At 46.3% G+C, this 20,956-nt stretch overlaps 1 protein-coding gene across 8 annotated transcripts in view; it reads left to right on the forward strand.

Annotated features, from left to right (window-relative positions):
• The window catches only part of DIAPH2 (diaphanous related formin 2), a 1,435,719-nt gene that overhangs the window by 490,648 nt on the left and 924,115 nt on the right, over positions 1-20,956 (forward strand). For all 8 annotated transcript variants that reach the window (XM_063938356.1, XM_063938358.1, XM_063938359.1 and 5 more), the window contains 2 exons: positions 509-573; positions 3,759-3,863. In XM_063938356.1, coding sequence (XP_063794426.1) covers positions 509-573; positions 3,759-3,863 — 170 coding nt within the window. The remainder of the gene's footprint in view (positions 1-508; positions 574-3,758; positions 3,864-20,956) is intronic.

Below are 20,956 nucleotides of genomic sequence, written 5' to 3' on the forward strand. Positions count from 1 at the left end.
ATCCCAAGTAAATAGCAGAGGTAGTACGGGCGGCGCTCATGCAGACTCAGCAGCGTAAATAAGACAAGTCACTTTAATGAAGCCAATTAAAGTGACCTGTTTTATTTACGCTGCTGAGTCTGCATGAGCGCCGCCCGTACTACCTCTGCTATATATATATATATTATAATACAATATGACACGCAAACAAAAAATGTTCCCCCCAACATCTTCCAATGTGGGACAATAAGGGTCAGCATGCCCTCCCACTGATGATCCTATGCAAGCCTCTCTGAACGGTAAAACATTGCAGTTGTTCAAATCAATGTATTGACCCTTCACCGGTGCATGTAACGGGGAGGGGGGTAATCTAGATATGAATATCCCTAATCTGATCACCCCTCTGCAGTTCTCACTTTGCTGCCGGATAGTGATTATTACTAGTGACTGTCCCTTCGACACACTTATTACAGTAACACCACACTGTATGACGCTGATACAATGTGACATTGTGCTTCTGTCTCTGCAGACTCCTTGGTGGATAAAGCAAAAGTTGAAGAAAGCGAACAGAAAGCGTCAGAATTTTCCAAGAAGGTGAATCCATAAATCACGGTCATTTAAATCCTAGACAATTGGTTTTCTGTGATATGGACACTTTAGGAAAGGCAGTTTTTTTCCTCCGAGGCTGGAGACAGCTATTGATTGGCTGTTGGAATCGATGTTTGGCAGCGTTTTAACGTGGCCCTTGTCAGGATCACAAAGGTCAATGTTGATGTATTAGGACGATGCTAAGTTGGGCGTTATGTTGTGTTATTTTAACTAAGATCTGCTACGTAAATACCGGAGTATATTAAGGGTGATAGTCTATTTACTGCTACGTAGGTGTTGCTGATGTCACATCCTGAACGTAACAGAATCAATTTATCATCTTATCCCTAAAAATCTTTTTAAATCTTTTTATTGCTGTATTGATGGCAAATACTACACCGTGTGTCACAAATGCACAATACACACTAAGCAGCCTTGTGAGTGATGTTTGGGAAAGTGACAACTCTGCACTATTTCAAAAACCCTTTAGCTGTCCAGAATGAAGCGAGAGCGCAGTGTAGGGGGCGCTATTTTATGCGTAGTATAGTGGTAACTGAACTCTGTCCTCAAGTTAACCTAACAGTCCAGGTTTTAAGGCTATCCATGTTTGAGCATAGATGTTTTAATTATAACGAATAAGGTACTTATGAAGGGAAGGTGGTTGATAAACAATTACAAGTTTGAGAGTCAATAATTTGACACCATAGGGTCAACGGGGTCATCAGGTCGACGTGAAAAATATTGACACCTTTTTTAGGGTTTTTTCATGTTTTTGCTACTTTTTCTCCATTTTACTATCCATGCCACAAACTATTACTTTTAGTAACCGCGCCCGAAGCATGGCGAGCAAAGAGGGCCTGCAAGGGGACGTATTTCAACAAATTTGGGTGAAGTATTTTTAAAAGCACAAATTAATCCCCCCCCTCCCAAAAAGTTGACTGTTTTTGTGTCTACCTTTTTTTCACGTGACCTTTTGATCATGTCGACCTTTCATCTGTCTACCTAGTCATTGTCGATTTTTTAATCCGCACCCGCGCAGCCCAAGGCCTAGACGTTTAAGTCGCTGGGGTGTTTATGCATTTGAATTTTCCCAGTGGCCCTGGGGCGTGTCTTCTAGCCTATAGTAGTATGCTAGACACCGCCCCAGGGCCACTGGGAAATGTGAAAGGCAGTAACACCCCAGCGACTGAAACGTCTAGGCTTGGGCTATGATACACGTGGTCCAGTGTCCCCAGACTGGATGAAAGGGTATGATAATGTCTTATTTCCCTGAGTTGCAAAGGATGTAAATGTGAGTTTTCAGGGTTTATATGATCCAGGCTATAGCAGGACGCTTAAAAATAATAATACAAAAAAAACCCTATTTTGCCATTAAAATAATTTTCAGGACTGATAGAAAAAAAAAAAACATCAGTAGATTATATGTCTATATTTCTTATAAAATCTCTCTTCTCTTTTTATTGCTTTGCATAGGGGGGAACCGGCTAACATAGGAATAATATACTTTCCATGACACCTCATAGAAGCTATTTTCAGGCAATTAGTGTAACCCCAGACGCCAAAATAGCGTCCAACGGAGGCAACGTATTGAGTGTAAAGCTATGCACGGTATCGGAGCTGCGCGATGTTCTCATTTCTCTGGCTAATATCTGAAAAGCGCATTTATTCTGATAAGTGTAACACAGTGTCATGACGTAACACGTAGAGGGGGGGAGAGATGAAGTAGACAAGGTGGCCCTAGGGACCAATAAGCCGTCCTTTCTCTAACACAGTCTATGAAGTGGTAGTTAGTAGTAGCCTATTGTTTCCTGTGGGCAACGTCTACACTTTACCTCTCTCCAAGGTTTGATACACCTCACCCAGAATAATAAAAGTATAGACCCCCTCTACATTTATGCAATAAGTTGTCAGGTGAGATCTAAATGGGTAGCTATCATGGGAGAAAGAGGGTGGGGCTAGTGCAGGGTTAGGTTTAGGCTGTGGGGGGGAGGGTTAGAGTTAGGCTGCAGGGAAGGAAGAGTTAGGGTTAGGCTATGGGGAAGGGAGGGTTATGTGCAGATCTCACATTTGCACATGCGCTGTAGTCATTTTCCCAGTGACTTTTCTACTGCGCATGCACGAAACACCAGGAAAATGGTGCCGCGCCATTTTCCTAATGATTTATGCAGTGCTGCAGCTGCTCCGTGGGACTCCGGAGGGTATTAAAAATAATGGGTGCAAAGTGTGAGGTTTGCCCCCCCCCCCGCCCCCTGGGGGCCCGTGTGTTCCGCACACAGTGCACCAATTATACATACGCCAGCGGATATAGGCCCTCATTCCGAGTTGATCGGTCGCAAGGCGAATTTAGCAGAGTTACACACGCTAAGCCGCCGCCTACTGGGAGTGAATCTTAGCTTCTTAAAATTGCGACCGATGTATTCGCAATATTGCGATTACTAACTACTTAGCAGTTTCAGAGTAGCTTCAGACTTACTCTGCCTGTGCGATCAGTTCAGTGCTTGTCGTTCCTGGTTGACATCACAAACACACCCAGCGTTCGCCCAGGCACTCCCACCGTTTCTCCGGCCACTCCTGCGTTTTTTCCGGAAACGGTAGCGTTTTCAGCCACACGCCCCTGAAACGCCGTGTTTCCGCCCAGTAACACCCATTTCCTGTCAATCACATTACGTTCGCCGGAGCGATGAAAAAGCCGTGAGTAAAATTACTTTCTACATAGCAAAGTTACTTGGCGCAGTCGCAGTGCGAACATTGCGCATGCGTACTAAGCGGATTTTCATTGCGATGCGATGAAAAATACCGAGCGAACAACTCGGAATGAGGGCCATATATCGGTAAGGTGGTAATGCAATGTTAATGTAACCGTTAATAGTACTGTAGTTCTCCGATATATCCAGAGAGCTGAAAACTAGGTTGTCTTTTAATGAGCGTTAATGATTCTGCCCTAGAACAATGAATTGACTGTATCCACCAGTTTGTGTTCATGGGGGCTCGTCTACTATTTATACTATCATGTATACAGGCACCGCTTTAATGAGACTAACGAGGGAGAGTCATTTTATTGTCGGAGTGCCTTGCTTATGCCGCAGTCTTATTTCTCAGACCTGTTCAAAGTGGCACATTTAAAGGTCTCCTTGTACATTCTGCGCAGGGGGTCTATTGGAAACGATGACTCTCTCCTCTGATCTTTGCAGTACGACGAGGAGTTCACAGCAAGACAGGAGGCGCAGGCCGAGCTTCAGAAACGCGAGGAGAGAATCAAAGAGCTGGAGACGGAAATCCAGCAGCTGCGGACACAGGTAATAATGGCGAAGCTCAGGCTTTATGTTGGGAAAATTCAACATGCAGTCACATGTATGACTTAAAGGCAAACACGTTGGTTTTCAGGGGGGGTTTGTTTTAACCCTTTACATCTAAAAGACGCACTCACTGCTGCCCAAGCGAATGCTAAAAGGAGTAATAGGATTGATTTGATACCTACAGTACACGTTTCTTAGGTCTGATGTGGGTTATGGCATTTATTGCAAGCTTTTCATATAACGCTCTTTATTACTGTACCAATGCTGTATTTACTGTATACTGGTGTGGCAAGCTTGAAGCTCGCCATTATTCCGATACCAGCCACCTGCTACGGGAATAATTATTACCACCAGTTATTTATATAGCGCACGCATATTCTGCAACGATTTACAGAAAATATTTCCCCGTTCACACCAGTCCCTGCCCCAGTGGAGCTTGCAATCTATATTCCCTACTATGGTGGTCATTCCGAGTTGATCGCACGCTGCCGATTTTCGCAGCAATCAGGTTACTACTGTGCATGCGTATGCACCGCAATGAGCACGCGCGTTGTACGGGTACAAACAGCATTGTTGCTGTGCAATGCTTCTAGCCGTTCGCAAGGAGATTGACAGGAAGAAGGCGTTTATGGGTGTCAACTGACCGTTTTCAGGGAGTGGTAGGGAAAACGCAGGCGTTTGCAGGACGGGTTTCTGACGTCCATTCCAGGACCGGACAGACTGAAACGATCGCAAGGGCCGAGTAAGTTCAGAGCTACTCAGAAACTGCACAAAACTTTTTCGTCCCGCTCGGCTGCACATGCGATCGCACACTTGCAAAGCGAAAGTACACTCCCCCGTGGGCGGCGACTATGCGTTTGCATGGCTGCAAAAAGTAGCTAGCGAGCGATCAACTCGGAATGAGGGCCCATATGCTCATATACACACTTAACTAGGGTTCATTTTTTTGTCGGGAACCAATTAATTTACCAGTATATTTTTGGATTATGGGAGGAAACCCACGCAAGCACGGGAGAATATTGAAACGCCACACAGTTGGCGCCAAGGTGGGAATCGAACCCATGACCTCAGTGCTGTGAGAGAGTAATGCTAACCATTACAGGGCGTTAGGGTGTGGGGAGGATAGGAGCACGTATCTGACTACAGTACCTCCAACATTGTCAGCGGGAGCAGAGGATAACCCCAGGGCAGTGTTGGACTGGGGTATGTAGGGCCCACCGGGGGAATGCGGTGGTAGGGGCCCATGTTTAGGGGTGTAGCCATTCTCTAGAGGGGGTGTGCCCAGCCACCATATTGGTTTGCCTAACCATTTTGCAAGTGTTGGTCCCCTAGATAAATATATACAGTAAATACTGTAGTGCATGCAAGATAATAGTAACAGCACAGTCTGATCCCTAGAGCGGGCGGTGGGCCCCCAGGCAGTAGTGCCCACCGGTGGTTTCCCCTGTACTTCTGTGGGCCAGTCCAACCCTGCCCCTGGGGTAACAAGGAGAGGAGGGTCTTTGTATCTCTCTCCACCTCTGGAACTTTGTAGAAGCAAGCTACAATACCTGCAGCAATAGGCCTAGGGAAATGGAGGATGGAAATGTGGTGTAGGGCTAAAGCTGCAGTATGTGGCTGTGGAAATATCTACTGTAATGTGACTGCTGAAGGGGTCTATTGGGGGGTGGCTGGGGAAGAATCTCCTGTATTATGATTGGTGGAGAGCTCTGTAAAGTGTGGCTTTGGATTTTTTATATACTGTGATTGGAGGAGAGGTCTGTGCAGCATGGCATAGGAATTTATGTAATGCGTTGCGATTGGTGGAGAGCTCTGTACAGTGGGACGTATTTGTGCACTCATTGTGATTGGTGGAGGGGTCTATTGATTGTAGCTTGGGGCTGTATCTCCTGTATTGTGATTGGTGGAGGGGTCTGTTGGATGTAGCTTGGTGCTGTATCTCCTGTATTGTGATTGGTGGAGAGCTCTGAGCTTTGTGACTGGGAGATGTATATTATGTATTCCAGTTGCATGATGAACTTTGTGACCGACCACATAATGTACTGTAAATAGACCTCTTGTTACCCTATCAAAATCAGTCCAGTTCTTCTGGTTTTTCCTGACTGATTTGGATTTGGCTCTGATTCATTGTCTGGTTATGGATTTGATTTGCCAAAATGCCGTGACTGGGGTACAGTGCACAGAACAGTACAAACAATAGATCTATACATTTTTTTCTTTTTTGAACTCACAGCTCGGTTCAAACAGCGTGGATCACAGGGCTTATAGATGCATGTGAACAAAGCGCACTAGGGCAATGTGCACCAAACAGTACAGTTTACAGCGCAGCATACAGCAGCGTGTGGTCGGTGTACCCCTATATACAGTCACTATAGAGTACAGCCACTTGTGGACACCGCACAGCTAGTACAGCAGAGAACCGCAAAAGGCAGCGCCTTATATAGAATCCAAGTCCTGCGTGAATCCGACGCCGGGAGGATGATGATCAGACTGAATGTAGGATCAGAGTCTGGAGGGAACACTCGAGCCAGAGCAGCAGATCAGATTGGATGCAAGGTTGGGAGGATAGGTTATACTCAGGGAAACCATATAAATACTTGTGTTATATAAGAAACAATGTTAGACCCCAGTATAGCAGATCATACTAACTTACATTGCGTACGAGCCCCCACTTCCAAGACCGCAGCACTAATCAGGTTAATCGTGCTTTGACCTTTCAGGAAAGACACGATTAAGAGAGGACTTAGATTCGCAGGCTATTGAGAAGCTTCTTTAATCAAGTTTCTTTGTTGTAATATAAACCCTAAAGAACTTGTGAACAATCAGAAAGTTGCTTTCTAAATCACATTACAATAATCCTGAATGCATTAGTGTTTAATGAGTTGCAGCTCTGGACATTGTGGAGCCATGAACTTAGAAATATGTGCACGCCATCCGAGGTTTGTAACACGAGCTTGTAAAGAAGCTTTAAAGCAAATGGCTATCAGCCTACAACACACACCAAAGCCATGTGGGTTATATTCCATATTTATGGATAAACAGCTTAATTTTATTTTATTTTTTTACAAAAAAAATCCCCCCCCCCCCCCTTCCCCCCGCCAGTATGTTCCGGGTATGTTTCATATGTCACACTTTAGTCCGAGCGTCTTATAAGCTGATAGAAAGGGATGTGGGCTAGTCTTAAGAATTGTGGTTACGCAGTGATAGATGACTGTTAGTGTTTCTGGGAATCATTATGCAGAATAATAAGTGGCCTAATCTAGTACATCAGTTTGCGCTGCAGAACTGCGCACTCACACCTTCTGCTCTCTTGTTGTAGCATCCACTTTTATGAAACGTATTCCTTACTATCCAGCGCTGTACATTGCTAGCTCGGGCTAGGTCCGCATTATCTTTGAGAGGGGGCCTGGTTGCGTTGGGTCGTGTCAACATTACAGGGGGCCTGCTTCTGTTATCTGCCCTTGTCCGCACTCTCCACGGGGAGCGGGATAATACGCCACAACTGCATTCTTAATGGAGCACACACAAATCAAGAATGTTCTCAATTCTGCTATACTATTATAGCCTGTACACTTGCTGTGGGCATTCAATTTCTTACGCCAGGGGCAAATGCAGGATTTGGGGGGGTGTATGTACAGATGGGTTCATGTTTATCTTGACCTTTAATAGGATTAACTGAGACTGGGCCTTAATCCCCTGCTGTAATGACTTAATCCCCTGCTGTATTGTTCTCTGTATTGTATTGCAGCTGAGAACAATAGATGAATGGTTTATGTTAATAAACCATGTTGTGCCTAGGTGCAGCAAACTAGCCAAGATAACCGTGGACCCATCTGTATATATGTATGTGTATGTATGTATATTCTCTATCTATCTATCTATCTATCTATCTATCTATCTATCTATCTATCTATCTATCTATCTATCTATCTATATATATACAGCACATACATACATGCACATACACAAAAATAGAGCACCTACAACTACACACAAAGACACATAAAACACAAGTAAACACACACTTAGTCACTTTTGTATCCCAGGGGAAGAGGATGCCGCAGGAGGTCATTGATAGAAAGCTGTGCAGGGTACTGTAATTATTACTGCAGGGTTCATTATTAGGCCACACCCCCATGGCATAAATGCTGTAATTTGCGAGTCAGTTGGGCAACCTGGGCAGTGGGGTTGCAACTAAGCTTCTTTGCGCTTGCCCCCCCCCCCCCCTGCTGGCCAACTACATGCCGGGATCCCGGCGTTGGTATGCTGCCGGTCCAGCACACCCAGTCCACATATCTGTCTGGTGTGTACCCAGCCTTAGTGTAGCCATTGATGAGAAAGCTGAAGTACGGTATAAGTTTTGGAAACCTCGGTTATACCTGAAACTCCCACGTCCTACAGTTACATTTTTGGTTAGATGATTTTGGTTCGGTTACTGTGTTGGCAATGAATATAACATTGTACACCATCACATCACCTGTCCTTATTCCTGGTTGTGACTAATTGCTGTTCTTGACATAATTTAACGGGTGTGGTATGCAAGCAAGGTCAACGGTAACTAGGTCGACCACTATTGGTAGACAGTAACTAGGTCTACAGGGTCTCTAGGTCGACCTACTGTCGACCTGGAGACCGGATCCCAATTTAACATTGAAAAGCAGAGTTTCTCATTCCTAATCTTAAACAAAGTGAAAGTAAAAAAAAACAAATTTAATATGTAGCAACAACGTATACAACCAGCTTTGGACTAATACTTATTTGTTACAGTTCTGAATTTTGTACTGATATGTTTATTAGCGGACTCATTCTAGCAGGGTGAGGCGTCCCTATCTTGTATCACTGTGAGGGAAATGGAGAGCTGGAGCTTTGTGTAACTGGTTTCCCAGTGTCCTAGGAAAGTGCAATGCTTGATTCAGGACGCAGATTGGTGGGGTCACATAGAGGGGCAGTGATGTGTCATAGAATATGTGGAAACATCTGCTAATTATTGTGTGTGTGTGTGTGTGTGTGTGTGTGTGTGTGTGTGTGTGTGTGTATATATATATATATATATATATATATATGTATATATATATATATGTATGGCTTCCTAACACTTTCTGTACTAGCAAACCAGATGCTACAGTATGTACAATATTGAGTAACATGTAATTAATTTAATATAGTGAGGTTATAGAAGAAATGCCAAAAACACTTTGGCATGCCTCTTGTGCGTTCTGTGTGTGAGTGGGCTGCTGCAGTATGGCACAGTGTGGCACATATTCCCCTTGCAACCTGCACTATGTAACACTGTTTGTCTTCAATACTCTCGCTCCATCTGCAAATGTTTTTACTTTACTCGTGTTGAAGCTCTCATATTATGTTAAAGTATATGGTTTAAAGTTAAACTGATGTCTACTTACACGCACATTAATGGCATCTGTGTCTACCACCAAAAAGATTTATTATTCCACTTACTCTATTAAGCAACGTTCAAGGATCTCCTGTACGAGACCAGCAGACCCCAAAGAATGTTGCACTGCATCATCAAAAAATATTTACCTAGAGGTTAATATAAAATATGCAAAACGACTGTTTTTGGCGTAACATTTGCTAGCTAGTATAGGCGTATTGCCTCTTCGTCTGTCCCGCTCTATCCCCCAATGTTCTCTCTAGCTTCATACCCCCTGTGTCTCTCCAGCCTCATGTAATGCAGAGGTTGTGAGTGGTTCTTTGATGGGTGTTGCGATTGGTAGGTGGGGGGAGGTTTGTTTCTTTAGGGTAGAGGCACCAGCTCCAAGTGCAGGCAGATGTATTCCCCGACCTCTCCAACACTGATCCCCACACTTACTTACTGTATCTGTCTCTGTCCCTTCTTCCCCCCTCACCGTGTCTATTTTATCAATCTCTGTCCCTCTCCCACTCTCCCTCTTTCATCTCTGATTCTCATCGCCCTTCTTTCTTTCATCTGTCCCCCTTCCTCTCTCCCTCTTTCTCTTTCATCTCTGATTCTCATCGCCCTTCTCTCTTTCATCTCTGTCCCCCTTCCTCTCTCCCTCTTTCTCTTTCATCTCTGATTCTCATCGCCCTTCTCTCTTTCATCTCTGTCCCCCTTCCTCTCTCCCTCTTTCTCTTTCATCTCTGATTCTCATCGCCCTTCTTTCTTTCATCTCTGTCCCCCTTCCTCTCTCCCTCTTTCATCTCTGATTCTCGTCGCCCTTCTTTCTTTCATCTCTGTCCCCCTTTCTCTCTCCCTCTTTCATCTCTGATTCTCGTTGTCCTTCTTTCTTTCATCTCTGTCCCCCTTCCTCTCTCCCTCTTTCTCTTTCATCTCTGATTCTCATCACCCTTCTTTCTTTCATCTCTGTCCCCCTTCCTCTCTCCCTCTTTCTCTTTCATCTCTGATTCTCATCACCCTTCTTTCTTTCATCTGTCCCCTTCCTCTCTCCCTCTTTCTCTTTCATCTCTGATTCTCATCGCCCTTCTCTCTTTCATCTCTGTCCCCCTTCCTCTCTCCCTCTTTCTCTTTCATCTCTGATTCTCATCACCCTTCTTTCTTTCATCTCTGTCCCCCTTCCTCTCTCCCTCTTTCTCTTTCATCTCTGATTCTCATCACCCTTCTTTCTTTCATCTCTGTCCCCCTTCCTCTCTCCCTCTTTCTCTTTCATCTCTGATTCTCATCGCCCTTCTCTCTTTCATCTCTGTCCCCCTTCCTCTCTCCCTCTTTCTCTTTCATCTTATTCTCATCGCCCTTCTTTCTTTCATCTCTGTCCCCCTTCCTCTCTCCCTCTTTCTCTTTCATCTCTGATTCTCATCGCCCTTCTCTCTTTCATCTCTGTCCCCCTTCCTCTCTCCCTCTTTCTCTTTCATCTTATTCTCATCACCCTTCTTTCTTTCATCTCTGTCCCCCTTCCTCTCTCCCTCTTTCTCTTTCATCTCTGATTCTCATCGCCCTTCTCTCTTTCATCTCTGTCCCCCTTCCTCTCTCCCTCTTTCTCTTTCATCTTATTCTCATCGCCCTTCTTTCTTTCATCTCTGTCCCCCTTCCTCTCTCCCTCTTTCTCTTTTATCTCTGATTCTCATCACCCTTCTTTCATCTGTCCCCTTCCTCTCTCCCTCTTTCTCTTTCATCTCTGATTCTCATCGCCCTTCTCTCTTTCATCTCTGTCCCCCTTCTCCTGTGTGTGAGGAGGGTCCAATAACTGGGGGAGAAATGTGGCTGCGGCGTAAGGGAGGGACCTCTCTGCAGTTCTTGTCTATTGCAGAACGGCGAGAGAGAATTTAGCAGCTGACATTGCGTACGTTGTAGCCCCTGCTGTCCTCTCCCAACCATAAGGCCATGCTTAGGCATGCGATCTAACGTTCTGAATACATCGTACGTGTCACGTCCGTGGGGCCTTAGTAACCAAATAGATCCATCCAGTGGCCAATTTGGGCCAGTATACCATCCGGCCTCTGCTCCTACTGCTTGGTAAATGTTGAAATTCCATTCTTTTGCATTTTTCACGCCACCACTAATAAAATTACCATCTGACCCCTGGACCCACCACGTCTGATCTGCGGCTCCCAATGGTAACATTTGCAAATGAATTCTGCTATCACTCCAAATGCAATCTGCCCACTCCTGACTCTTATGACTTCCATCTGGGACATCCTCGTCTTCCTCCCGAGATTATGGCCTGATCCGGAGACAGAAGTGGCTTTCAGCAATGTACCCGCGTCATGGCCATAATACGGACCATCTCTGTGCATGTGCTAAGACACCTCCCAGTAACCACCCATCACTTTTCCAAGGAAATTTATGATACCGCCTGTCTCGATTGCAATAGCGCCTTTGCGCATACACCCTAATGAATGAATAGTAGTGTTCCTTTTAGGCTGTTTCAGCAGCGTGCTGCACCCTGCCCATTTTTGAAATGTGAAAAAACACCCTGCCCATTTTCAGTACACCTTGCAGGATCATAAATCACCCCCTTGTGTACAGAATGCAACAGAGTGCATGTTACAATGTAGTGGTCTACTCCTTGCCTACCTCTGAAATTGGAAACAATTTCTATCCTTAATGAACAGGATGGCAGAGGTGGCGCTGTAAATAGCATCACTGCAGTGGCTGCCGGCATAACACAGCACTCTGATATAGAGGGAAAGAACAGGGTAAGCAGTGAGCATGTACTGCTTACACTATTTCCTTAGTAGAAGAACAGACTTTTATTTTGTACCTATACCGTATATTTTAACCCTCTACTTAACTTTTCTGTTTTATAACACATAGGGATTATAACTACTTCATCAGTGGAGGAGACATTTATTATTATCTACTTATTATGTATATACTGTAGCCATTCTTTCAAGAAGACTGGACAAATATAGTATTTTTCTCAGTACAGATGTTGGGTGTTACATGGGTGTCCTATATGTATGTAGGGGTAAATTATACATTAAAGGGAAAATATATGTATAAAAACTATAAACATATGTGCTATGCTTTGTGCGCAAAGAGTCACATAAAAAAATGTGCCCTTCAAAATGAAAATGTGCCCTCCTCAATGATCAGCACCCTGCCCTAGAAATATCCTAGAATGAACACTAGAATAGGGATTTTGGTATACATGCAGTATGAAAATATCAGTAGCAAATTGCATGCAGGTCTGAATCTGGATATTTTACAGCCATGGGAATAAAGGCCCCATACTGTCTTGTCAATGTGAGACATATCTGGGCAGGAGCGGAATCCATGGATCTTTAGAGAGACCAAGGGGGGTATGTACTAAGCAGTGATAAGCGCGGAGAAATGAGCCAGTGGAGAAGTTGCCCATGGCAACCAATCAGCTACTCTGTGTAATTTTAAAGTATGTAAATTACAAATGTTACTTCAATGCCTATTGGTTGCCATGGACGACTTCTCCACTGGCTCACTTCTCCGCTCTTTTCACTGCTTAGTACATATACCCCTTAGACTCTTCCATGTTTTCCATATACTGTATATACATCATAATATGTCTAAAAGCAAGCTCGCTGAGCGAATTTTCTTCTTCAAAACCTGTTATTCTTGACTAATGCAACATCTGGCAGTCTGTGACCCTCTTACGCACTTACCATCTGACTGTATAACTTATACACCTGCCGTACCCACTGCTTCCCTCCCTACACATCCCCCTCCCCTCGTTGTGTCCTGACCCCACAGAGATCAAAGTGAGTCCCACTCAGAACAGTTTATTTCCATCCTGTTATTTCCATTGCTAGTGTACAGCATCTGGCTGTGTAAGTCCAGGTCTATGCAGCAGGTTTCATCATTCCTGTATTCCGTACAACGTTACTCTTGTTGTTCCAATAAAAATTCAAAAACAGTAAAAAGACCAGATTGTTGCTGACTGCTTGAGGGGCGCTCGGTAAGTCCTTCATGATGGGGGGCAATTATATACTAAAATAAAGGGACTGACACCAGGAATAGGGTTTGCATTCTGCAGTCTCCTGCAGAGAAGTCTCCTAGAAGTCAGAAATGCTGGAACAAAATAAGTTTTTAGTCCTAGTGCCATTCGCTATATGTTTGTGGGTATACCAGACACGGGCGCAGAAAACGCCCTACAGTCCTGTGGCTGCAATCTCACGATGAGTATAAGGTTTTTACACCATGAGATGTGAGGATTATTTTCCATTTTGTATGATATGTGGAGATCTATTTCCATAACCCGCTCCCTGATTTTCATTAACTTCATCTCTTACCTTAATTTAATTCCGCAAAGCACCCCTACTGTGCACAGCTCCATGTGAGGACTCGCATTGAATAGCGATGAGATTTATGTGTAAGTAGTTGGGTTTTGAAAACCGAAAAATCTGTCTGTAGAGCCACCGAATTCTGCTCCTTGTTGTGTCAGGGTGGAAAGGTCCCTTATTTGAAGAAAGGGTTAACCTTCTGTGGCTCAGGAAAGAAGTGCCACACTCTCTCTTCAATGAAGAGGTGTTAAGATCTATAAAACTACTTGTGTGGGTCACTCGGGGGGGGAGAGACACAGGGGGGATCATCTAGGTTACCCCTTTGTGTACTGGATGTTCCATATCCCAATTCAATACATTGCTGCTCTCCTATGAAGCTATATGTGTGAGTTGCTGTGTGCAGGACTGCCATCAGAAATTGCAGGACCCGGGACTGGCAAAATAGACAGGGCCCCTCCCCTGAAAAAAAGATTCTGCCGCACCGCTCCACCCCATGTGATGTCATACATTGTGACGTTACATATAGGTGTAGCATTGCGGACCTACAGGAACTGTTCAGAGAGCTGATGCGCAGGGAAGGCTTGTTTTAAAAAGTTTTCTGTTGAGTCACAGCTTGGTGCAGCTCTACAGGTATTGGCGGTACTCTCTGTAAGGGCTCGGGACACTTGTCCCCACAGTCCCCCCCTGATGGCTGCCCAGGCTGTGTGTACTCCTGTGTAAGAAAGTATTGCACTAGCTGTACCTTTACTCTGGAATAAAAGCCTATTTGTGTTAGAGCGCTTCAGTCTCCTGTGGTCACCTGAATCTACCCACTACACTTGTGTTACGTGCTGGATTGTTAAATGTCGGGAAAGAGAAGCATAGTGTAGCTGGGTATTTCAGGTGGGTGTGGTATGTTAGATAGAATAGACTTAGGTCGACCACTATTGGTCGACAGTAAGTAGGTCAACATGGTTTCTAGGTCGACACAAAAAAGGTCGACATGACTTTTTGACTTTTTTTTGTGTCATTTTCTTCGCAGAGTGACGTCAGGCCCGCCATCAAGGGGGGACGGTGGGGACTCCAGTCCCGAGCCCTGGCTGAGAGGGGGTCCGGGTGACAGCAATGAGGATCGCGGGGACAGGCCAGCTGCCTGTGCAGTGCGCACCGTCAGGACAGGCAGGCCACAGAGGCACACAGAGCAGCAGTGTGTGTTCTTTCTATTCAGCCGGCCGTGAGCCAATCGGAGCTCATGGACCGGCAGTCAATCAGGAGCTGCCAGCTCCTGATTGGCTGTCGGTCCGTGAGCTCCGATTGGCTCCTAGTAGAAACTTTGTACCTGCTTTTGTTTGATGCCCCTACTCCATATAACACCTCACTAAGTGTTGGACGCAATTTGCATCTAAGCAGAAATCTAACGTCACCTGTCTACAAATGACATCAATGTGACATCAAAGACATAGTGCCTGTTTATGTCTAAAGATAAAATGTTAAAAAGTGCAAATTACTGTTACCAAAGTTCTGCTGCCTTCAGGGAGAGAAAGAGGCATATACTTACATTTTTCTAACCTATCTACTTGTGAGCTGGAGATTACAGCTGACATGGCAATAGACCAGCAGTGACAGCTGGAAGCCAGGACTGTTTTAAATATTATTGTTTCCATTGTTGTTACAATGTTGTGGCTTCCTGAAACACTTGATGCTGACCTTTATTTTATCTTGTTTTTAGATATATGGTAGCAGAAAATTGTAATGTTTCCAAATGATCTTTGGTTTGGAGGATAGGAGCTTAAGCACATTAACGGAAAAAGAGTTTTCACCCCTTTTCCTACGGTTCTGATGGTTTTTGGAGGTTACTAAAGCTGTTCTAGAAATGAGGATACTACTGTACTGTATGTTTCTGTCTTTGTATAGTTTATAACATAGTCCCAACTTTGGAACGTGTCCTTTTTGAAATAATGGATGGAGTTCTGCGTATTCAGCCTTTTCAGATTGTAAGCTCTGCTGGCCAGCGATTCAGTGTACATCACTTTATTCAATTTACAGAATAGATGACGGAACATTTTATGTGCCGCGTTATATCTGGGCAGCCGATATGCTCTGCAGATTCTGTGTGACAGTACAGTAGTTAGAATGGTTATAACTCGGGCACAAGTGCTGCTCTGCAGATCTGAGCTAAGTGCAGGTGTTTAGGAAGAAGCTCTGTAACAACATCCCAAATACCCTTTATGTTCTTATATTGCCAATACATATGATCTTCAATCATCCATACTGCCAGGGGAGGATGTAGGGAGGCAGCCAGTGCCAGTCACAGTGTGTATGGAAGCAGTAAATAACAATCACTGTGTTTCTTGCCCCAAGAGTATTATACAATGTACTGTGCTGTATTTCACAAAGTTTCATGCACTGGTGACACTGAGCTTCTTTCTAAAGAAATTACCTTTTTTTTGCCCAGTCAGCCAAACAACTTATTGGCACAATGGGCAGAAATGATTCTTAAAAAAGTAAAAACACTGAAAAATAACATGTTTCCACTTGTCATAATCCCAATGGTATGTACTGGGGTTAGGGTTAGGCTGTGGAAGGGGGCGGTTAGGGTTAGGCTGCAGGATGGGTGGGTAAGGGTTAGGCTGCGGGAGGGGTGGATTAGGGTTAGGCTGCGGGAGGGGGTGGGTTAGGGTTAGGCTGCTGGAGCAAATGGGTTAGTGTTAGGCTGCAGGAGAGGTGGGTTAGGCTGCGGGAGGGGTGGGTTTAGGGATAGGCTGCAGGAGGGGTGGGTTAGGCTGCAGCTGCATAAGGGGTGGGTTAGGCTGCAGGAGGAGGGTGAGGGTTAGGCACTAGGGGGTGGGTTAGGCTGCAGGAGGGGTGGGTTAGTGTTAGGCTGCAGAAGGGGTGGGTTTGGGTTAGGCTGCAGGAGAGGTGGGTTTGTGTTAGGCTGCAGGAGGGGTGGGTTAGGCTGCAGGAGAGGTGGGTTTGGGTTAGGCTGCAGGAGGGGTGGGTTAGGGGTAGGCTGCAGGAGGGGTGGGTTAGGGTTAGGCTGCAGGAGGGGTGGGTTTGGGTTAGGCTGCAGGAGGGGTGGGTTTGGGTTAGGCTGCAGGAGGGGTGGGTTTGGGTTAGGCTGCAGGAGGGGTGGGTTAGGGTTTGGCTGCAGGAGAGGTGGGTTAGGCTGCGGCTGCAGGAGGGGTGGGTTAGGGTTAGGCTCCAGGAGGGGTGGGTTACGGTTAGGCTCCAGGAGGGGTGGGTTAGGGTTAGGCTGCAGGAGTGGTAGGTTAGGGTTAGGCTGCAGGAGGGGTGGATTAGGGTTAGGCTGCGGGAGGGGTGGGTAAGGGTTAGTTTGCGGGAGGGGTGGATTAGGGTTAGGCTGCGGGAGGAGTGGGTAAGGGTCAGGCTGCAGGAGAGGTGGGTTAGGCTGCGGCTGCAGGAGGGGTGGGTTAGGGTTAGGCTGCAGGAAGGGTGGGTTTGGGTTAGGCTGCAGGAGGGGTGGGTAAGGGTTAGTTTGCGGGAGGGGTGGGTAAGGGTTAGGCTGCGGGAGGGGTGGATTAGGGTTAGGCTGCGGGAGGGGTGGGTAAGGGTTAGGCTGCAGGAGGAGTGGGTAAGGGTTAGGCTGCGGGAGGAGTGGGTAAGAGTTAGGCTGCGGGAGGGGTGGATTAGGGTTAGGCTGCGGGAGGGGTGGGTAAGGGTTAGTTTGCGGGAGGAGTGGGTAAGGGTTAGGCTGTGGGAGGGGTGGATTAGGATTAGGCTGCGGGAGGGGTGGGTAAGGGTTAGGCTGCGGGAGGGGTGGATTAGGGTTAGGCTACGGGAGGGGTGTGTAAGGGTTAGGCTGCGGCTGCAGGAGGGGTGGGTTAGGGTTAGGCTGCGGGAGGGGTGGGTAAGGGTTATTTTGCGGGAGGGGTGGGTAAGGGTTAGGCTGCGGGAGGGGTGGATTAGAGTTAGGCTGCGGGAGGGGTGGGTAAGGGTTAGGCTGCGGGAGGAGTGGGTAAGAGTTAGGCTGTGGGAGGGGTGGATTAGGGTTAGGCTGTAAGAGGGGTGGGTAAGGGTTAGTTTGCGGGAGGGGTGGGTAAGGGTTAGGCTGTAGGAGGGGTGGGTAAGGGTTAGGCTGTAGGAGGGGTGGATTAGGGTTAGGCTGTGGGAGGGGTGGGTAAGGGTTAGGCTGCGGGAGGGGGTGGGTAAGGGTTAGGCTGCGGAAGGAGTTGGTAAGAGTTAGGCTGCGGGAGGGGTGGATTAGGGTTAGGCTGCTGGAGGGGTGGGTAAGGGTTAGTTTGCGGGAGGGGTGGGTAAGGGTTAGGCTATAAGAGGGGTGGGTAAGGGTTAAGCTGTGGGAGGGGTGGATTAGGGTTAGGCTGCGGGAGGGGTGGATTAGGGTTAGGCTGCAGGAGGGGCGGGTAAGGGTTAGTTTGCGTGAGGGGCGGGTAAGGGTTAGGCTGCGGGAGGGGTGGATTAGGGTTAGGCTGCGGGAGGGGTGTGTAAGGGTTAGGCTGCGGCTGCAGGAGGGGTGGGTTAGGGTTAGGCTGCGGGAGGGGTGGGTAAGGGTTAGTTTGCGGGAGGGGTGGATTAGGGTTAGGCTGCGGGAGGGGTGGGTAAGGGTTAGGCTGCGGGAGGAGTGGGTAAGAGTTAGGCTGCGGGAGGGGTGGATTAGGGTTAGGCTGTAAGAGGGGTGGGTAAGGGTTAGGCTGTAAGAGGGGTGGGTAAGGGTTAGGCTGCGGGAGGGGTGGGTAAGGGTTAGGCTGCGGGAGGGGGGGATTAGGGTTAGGCTGCGGGAGGGGTGGGTAAGAGTTAGGCTGCGGGAGGGGTGGGTAAGGGTTAGGCTGCGGGAGGGGGTGGGTAAGGGTTAGGCTGCGGGAGGGGTGGGTTGGGATTTAAATACTCATCAGTGAATTGAAAGTTGGGATTCCACTCTCTGCATTCTGACTGTTGGGATTTCATCCGCTGGGATACCGATACCATCACATTTCCACCCATATGCAGAGCTTTGTAAATACAGTGATGTGCCCATCCCCGCATCCGCAGCATAAGCACCTCATTCACAAGTCAGTACCACCGATCAGCATGTATAATGACATCACGCAGGCCAGCCAAAGCCCAATGTATATTGTGTACCCGGCTTGTGGTGTCTATGCGCGTTTCTGCTGGTGGGCGTGAGAGTCCGTCATAGGGGGTGTAAGTGACAGATGGGTGCAGGTCTGCGGTCACCTTCTCAGCGTGCACTGACTGCAATCTAGGTACACAACACAAACTGGTGCGGTCTCACTCTACATCCGCGCCACTGAGCCCAGCTCACTAAAGCAGCCAGGATATTGAAATTGAAACTGTCTACACTATGTCGTCACTGTGAATGTCCACAGTTAGAATGGGTCTGGACGAGGGTTGGCAGTGGGAAAGGGGTGTTACAGAAGAGGACTTGTCTCAGAAGTGACCATTCTCCCAATCAGCTGCTCTTTAGAGCAGTGTTTCTCTAACTCTGTCCTTGAGCCACACTTACAGCCCAGAATCTAAGCATATCCATGCTTGAAAACAGGTGACTTCATTAGCAACACAGTTGTCTTAATTTAACCATCTGTTACCCAACATGGATATCTCAAAATCCTGGATTGCTAGTGTGGATTGGGGATGGAGTTGGAGTAGCTATTAGAGAACCTGTCACAGCAACTCTCGTATGATTGGATGTAAGACGGCAGCTCTTCGTTTTAGCAGCCAACAAATCAGAGGCACAATAAGTGCCTCAGCCAATCACTATTTTGCTTTGGGCAATGGGCTACTAGCTTACATGCAAACACACAGGAGGACATACAAACTCCACACAGATAGGGCCCAAGTTGGAACTGAACCTATAATGCCATCAAAGTGAGGCAGCAGCATTAACCAATAAGCTGCCATTACAGACCTTCACTGGCCTGAGAAAATATAGCATTCTGCTGATCCCAGCCTGTACAGAACCTGATCATACAGTGAAGGCTGAGGCTCTTTGAGAGATATATATATATATATGAGAGAGAGATACGTCCGTAACTCCTTCCATAAGCATTTACTAACTTCTGATTCTGTAATTTTACAGATTAATACGTTAAATGTTGGTCCCCGGAAACATGCAAGTACTTAGGCTGCGTCCTGCGGAGTGACAGCGGCTGTCTGAGTGCTGTTCGCTGTCTGCAGAACGCAATTAGTTTGAGAACACTTGTAACTTCCGTCAGGATGTGCTCACAGCCTGACGCACACTCACCCGAACCGCTGTAGAAGAAGAGGAACAATACAGATGTCTCTTATGTTATTTTAGCATTTTAATCCTCTGTGGGGATCTTTCTGTACTGTAACATACGGCTGCTTTCTCATAGATTAAGATTGTTGTTGGCCATTTAACACTTTAGGGGGGAGATGTATCAAAGCTTGGAAAGAGATAAAGTGGAGAGAGAGATAAAGTACTGGCAATCAGCTCCTAACTGCTATGTTACAGGCTGTGTTTGAAAACAGGTGCTGATTGGCTGGTACTTTATGCCCCACCCCTGTCTCTCTCTCCAAGTTTTGATATAGCTCCCCTTTGGGGTGGGATGTATCAAAGAGCAAAATCCTGTAAATACTCCAAAGTCTGGCATTATTAGTGCTCGGCAAACGTATTAGCTGACACCCAACCTTTTATTATTTATTTTAATATTACAAATAATGATTATATAAATAATATAATAAAAATAATAATAAAAATATTCATAGTAATAATAATAATAATTATTATTATTAGTATTAGTAGTATTAGTATTATTATTATTATTAGTATTGTAGAGGTGTTTTTGGCAAACATTTTGCCATGTATTATTCCCGCAGTCCACCATGGCACATTTTATTTAAAAGGCACAGGGACTAAATTATTCAAGTACATTTATTTTGACCACAATGAGGAGTATATAATGCAAAGGGACGGCCTTAAAAGAGGAAATCAGATTCTCAAACAGTAACTCATTACTGAGTAATGGAAAGGGGGGGGGGGGGGGCTGGCTACTTTGGGCCTGGGGAAAGAGGGGGTAAACACAAGAAAAAGGCTCAGGCTCCTCTACCAATGCACCAGCATCATCAGACTTACAGTATGCCTGAGGAAAACCAAGGGGGGGGCGGCGGCTTGTTTAATGTTCTATTAAATAACTATACTTAACTACAAACACCTACCAGCCCCATCTGACTTGTGCTTGCCACATAATACAGAGAGAATCCCTGTTACCGCCATACTATACAGAGAGCATCCCAGTTACTGTCGCTCAATATAGAGTGCATTCCTGTGGCGACCACACAATATGGAGTGTACAGTAAGCCTGTAAACACCACACAATGTGGAGTGCATGCCTGTGACTGCCACATAATGGGGAGCAGAGCCAGCCCTAACCAATATGATGCCCTAGGCAAGATTTTGGCTGGTGCCCCCTAGCACCACCGCTGGT

Source organism: Pseudophryne corroboree, chromosome 8 (assembly GCF_028390025.1).
Source record: "Pseudophryne corroboree isolate aPseCor3 chromosome 8, aPseCor3.hap2, whole genome shotgun sequence".
Lineage (NCBI taxonomy): Eukaryota > Metazoa > Chordata > Amphibia > Anura > Myobatrachidae > Pseudophryne > Pseudophryne corroboree.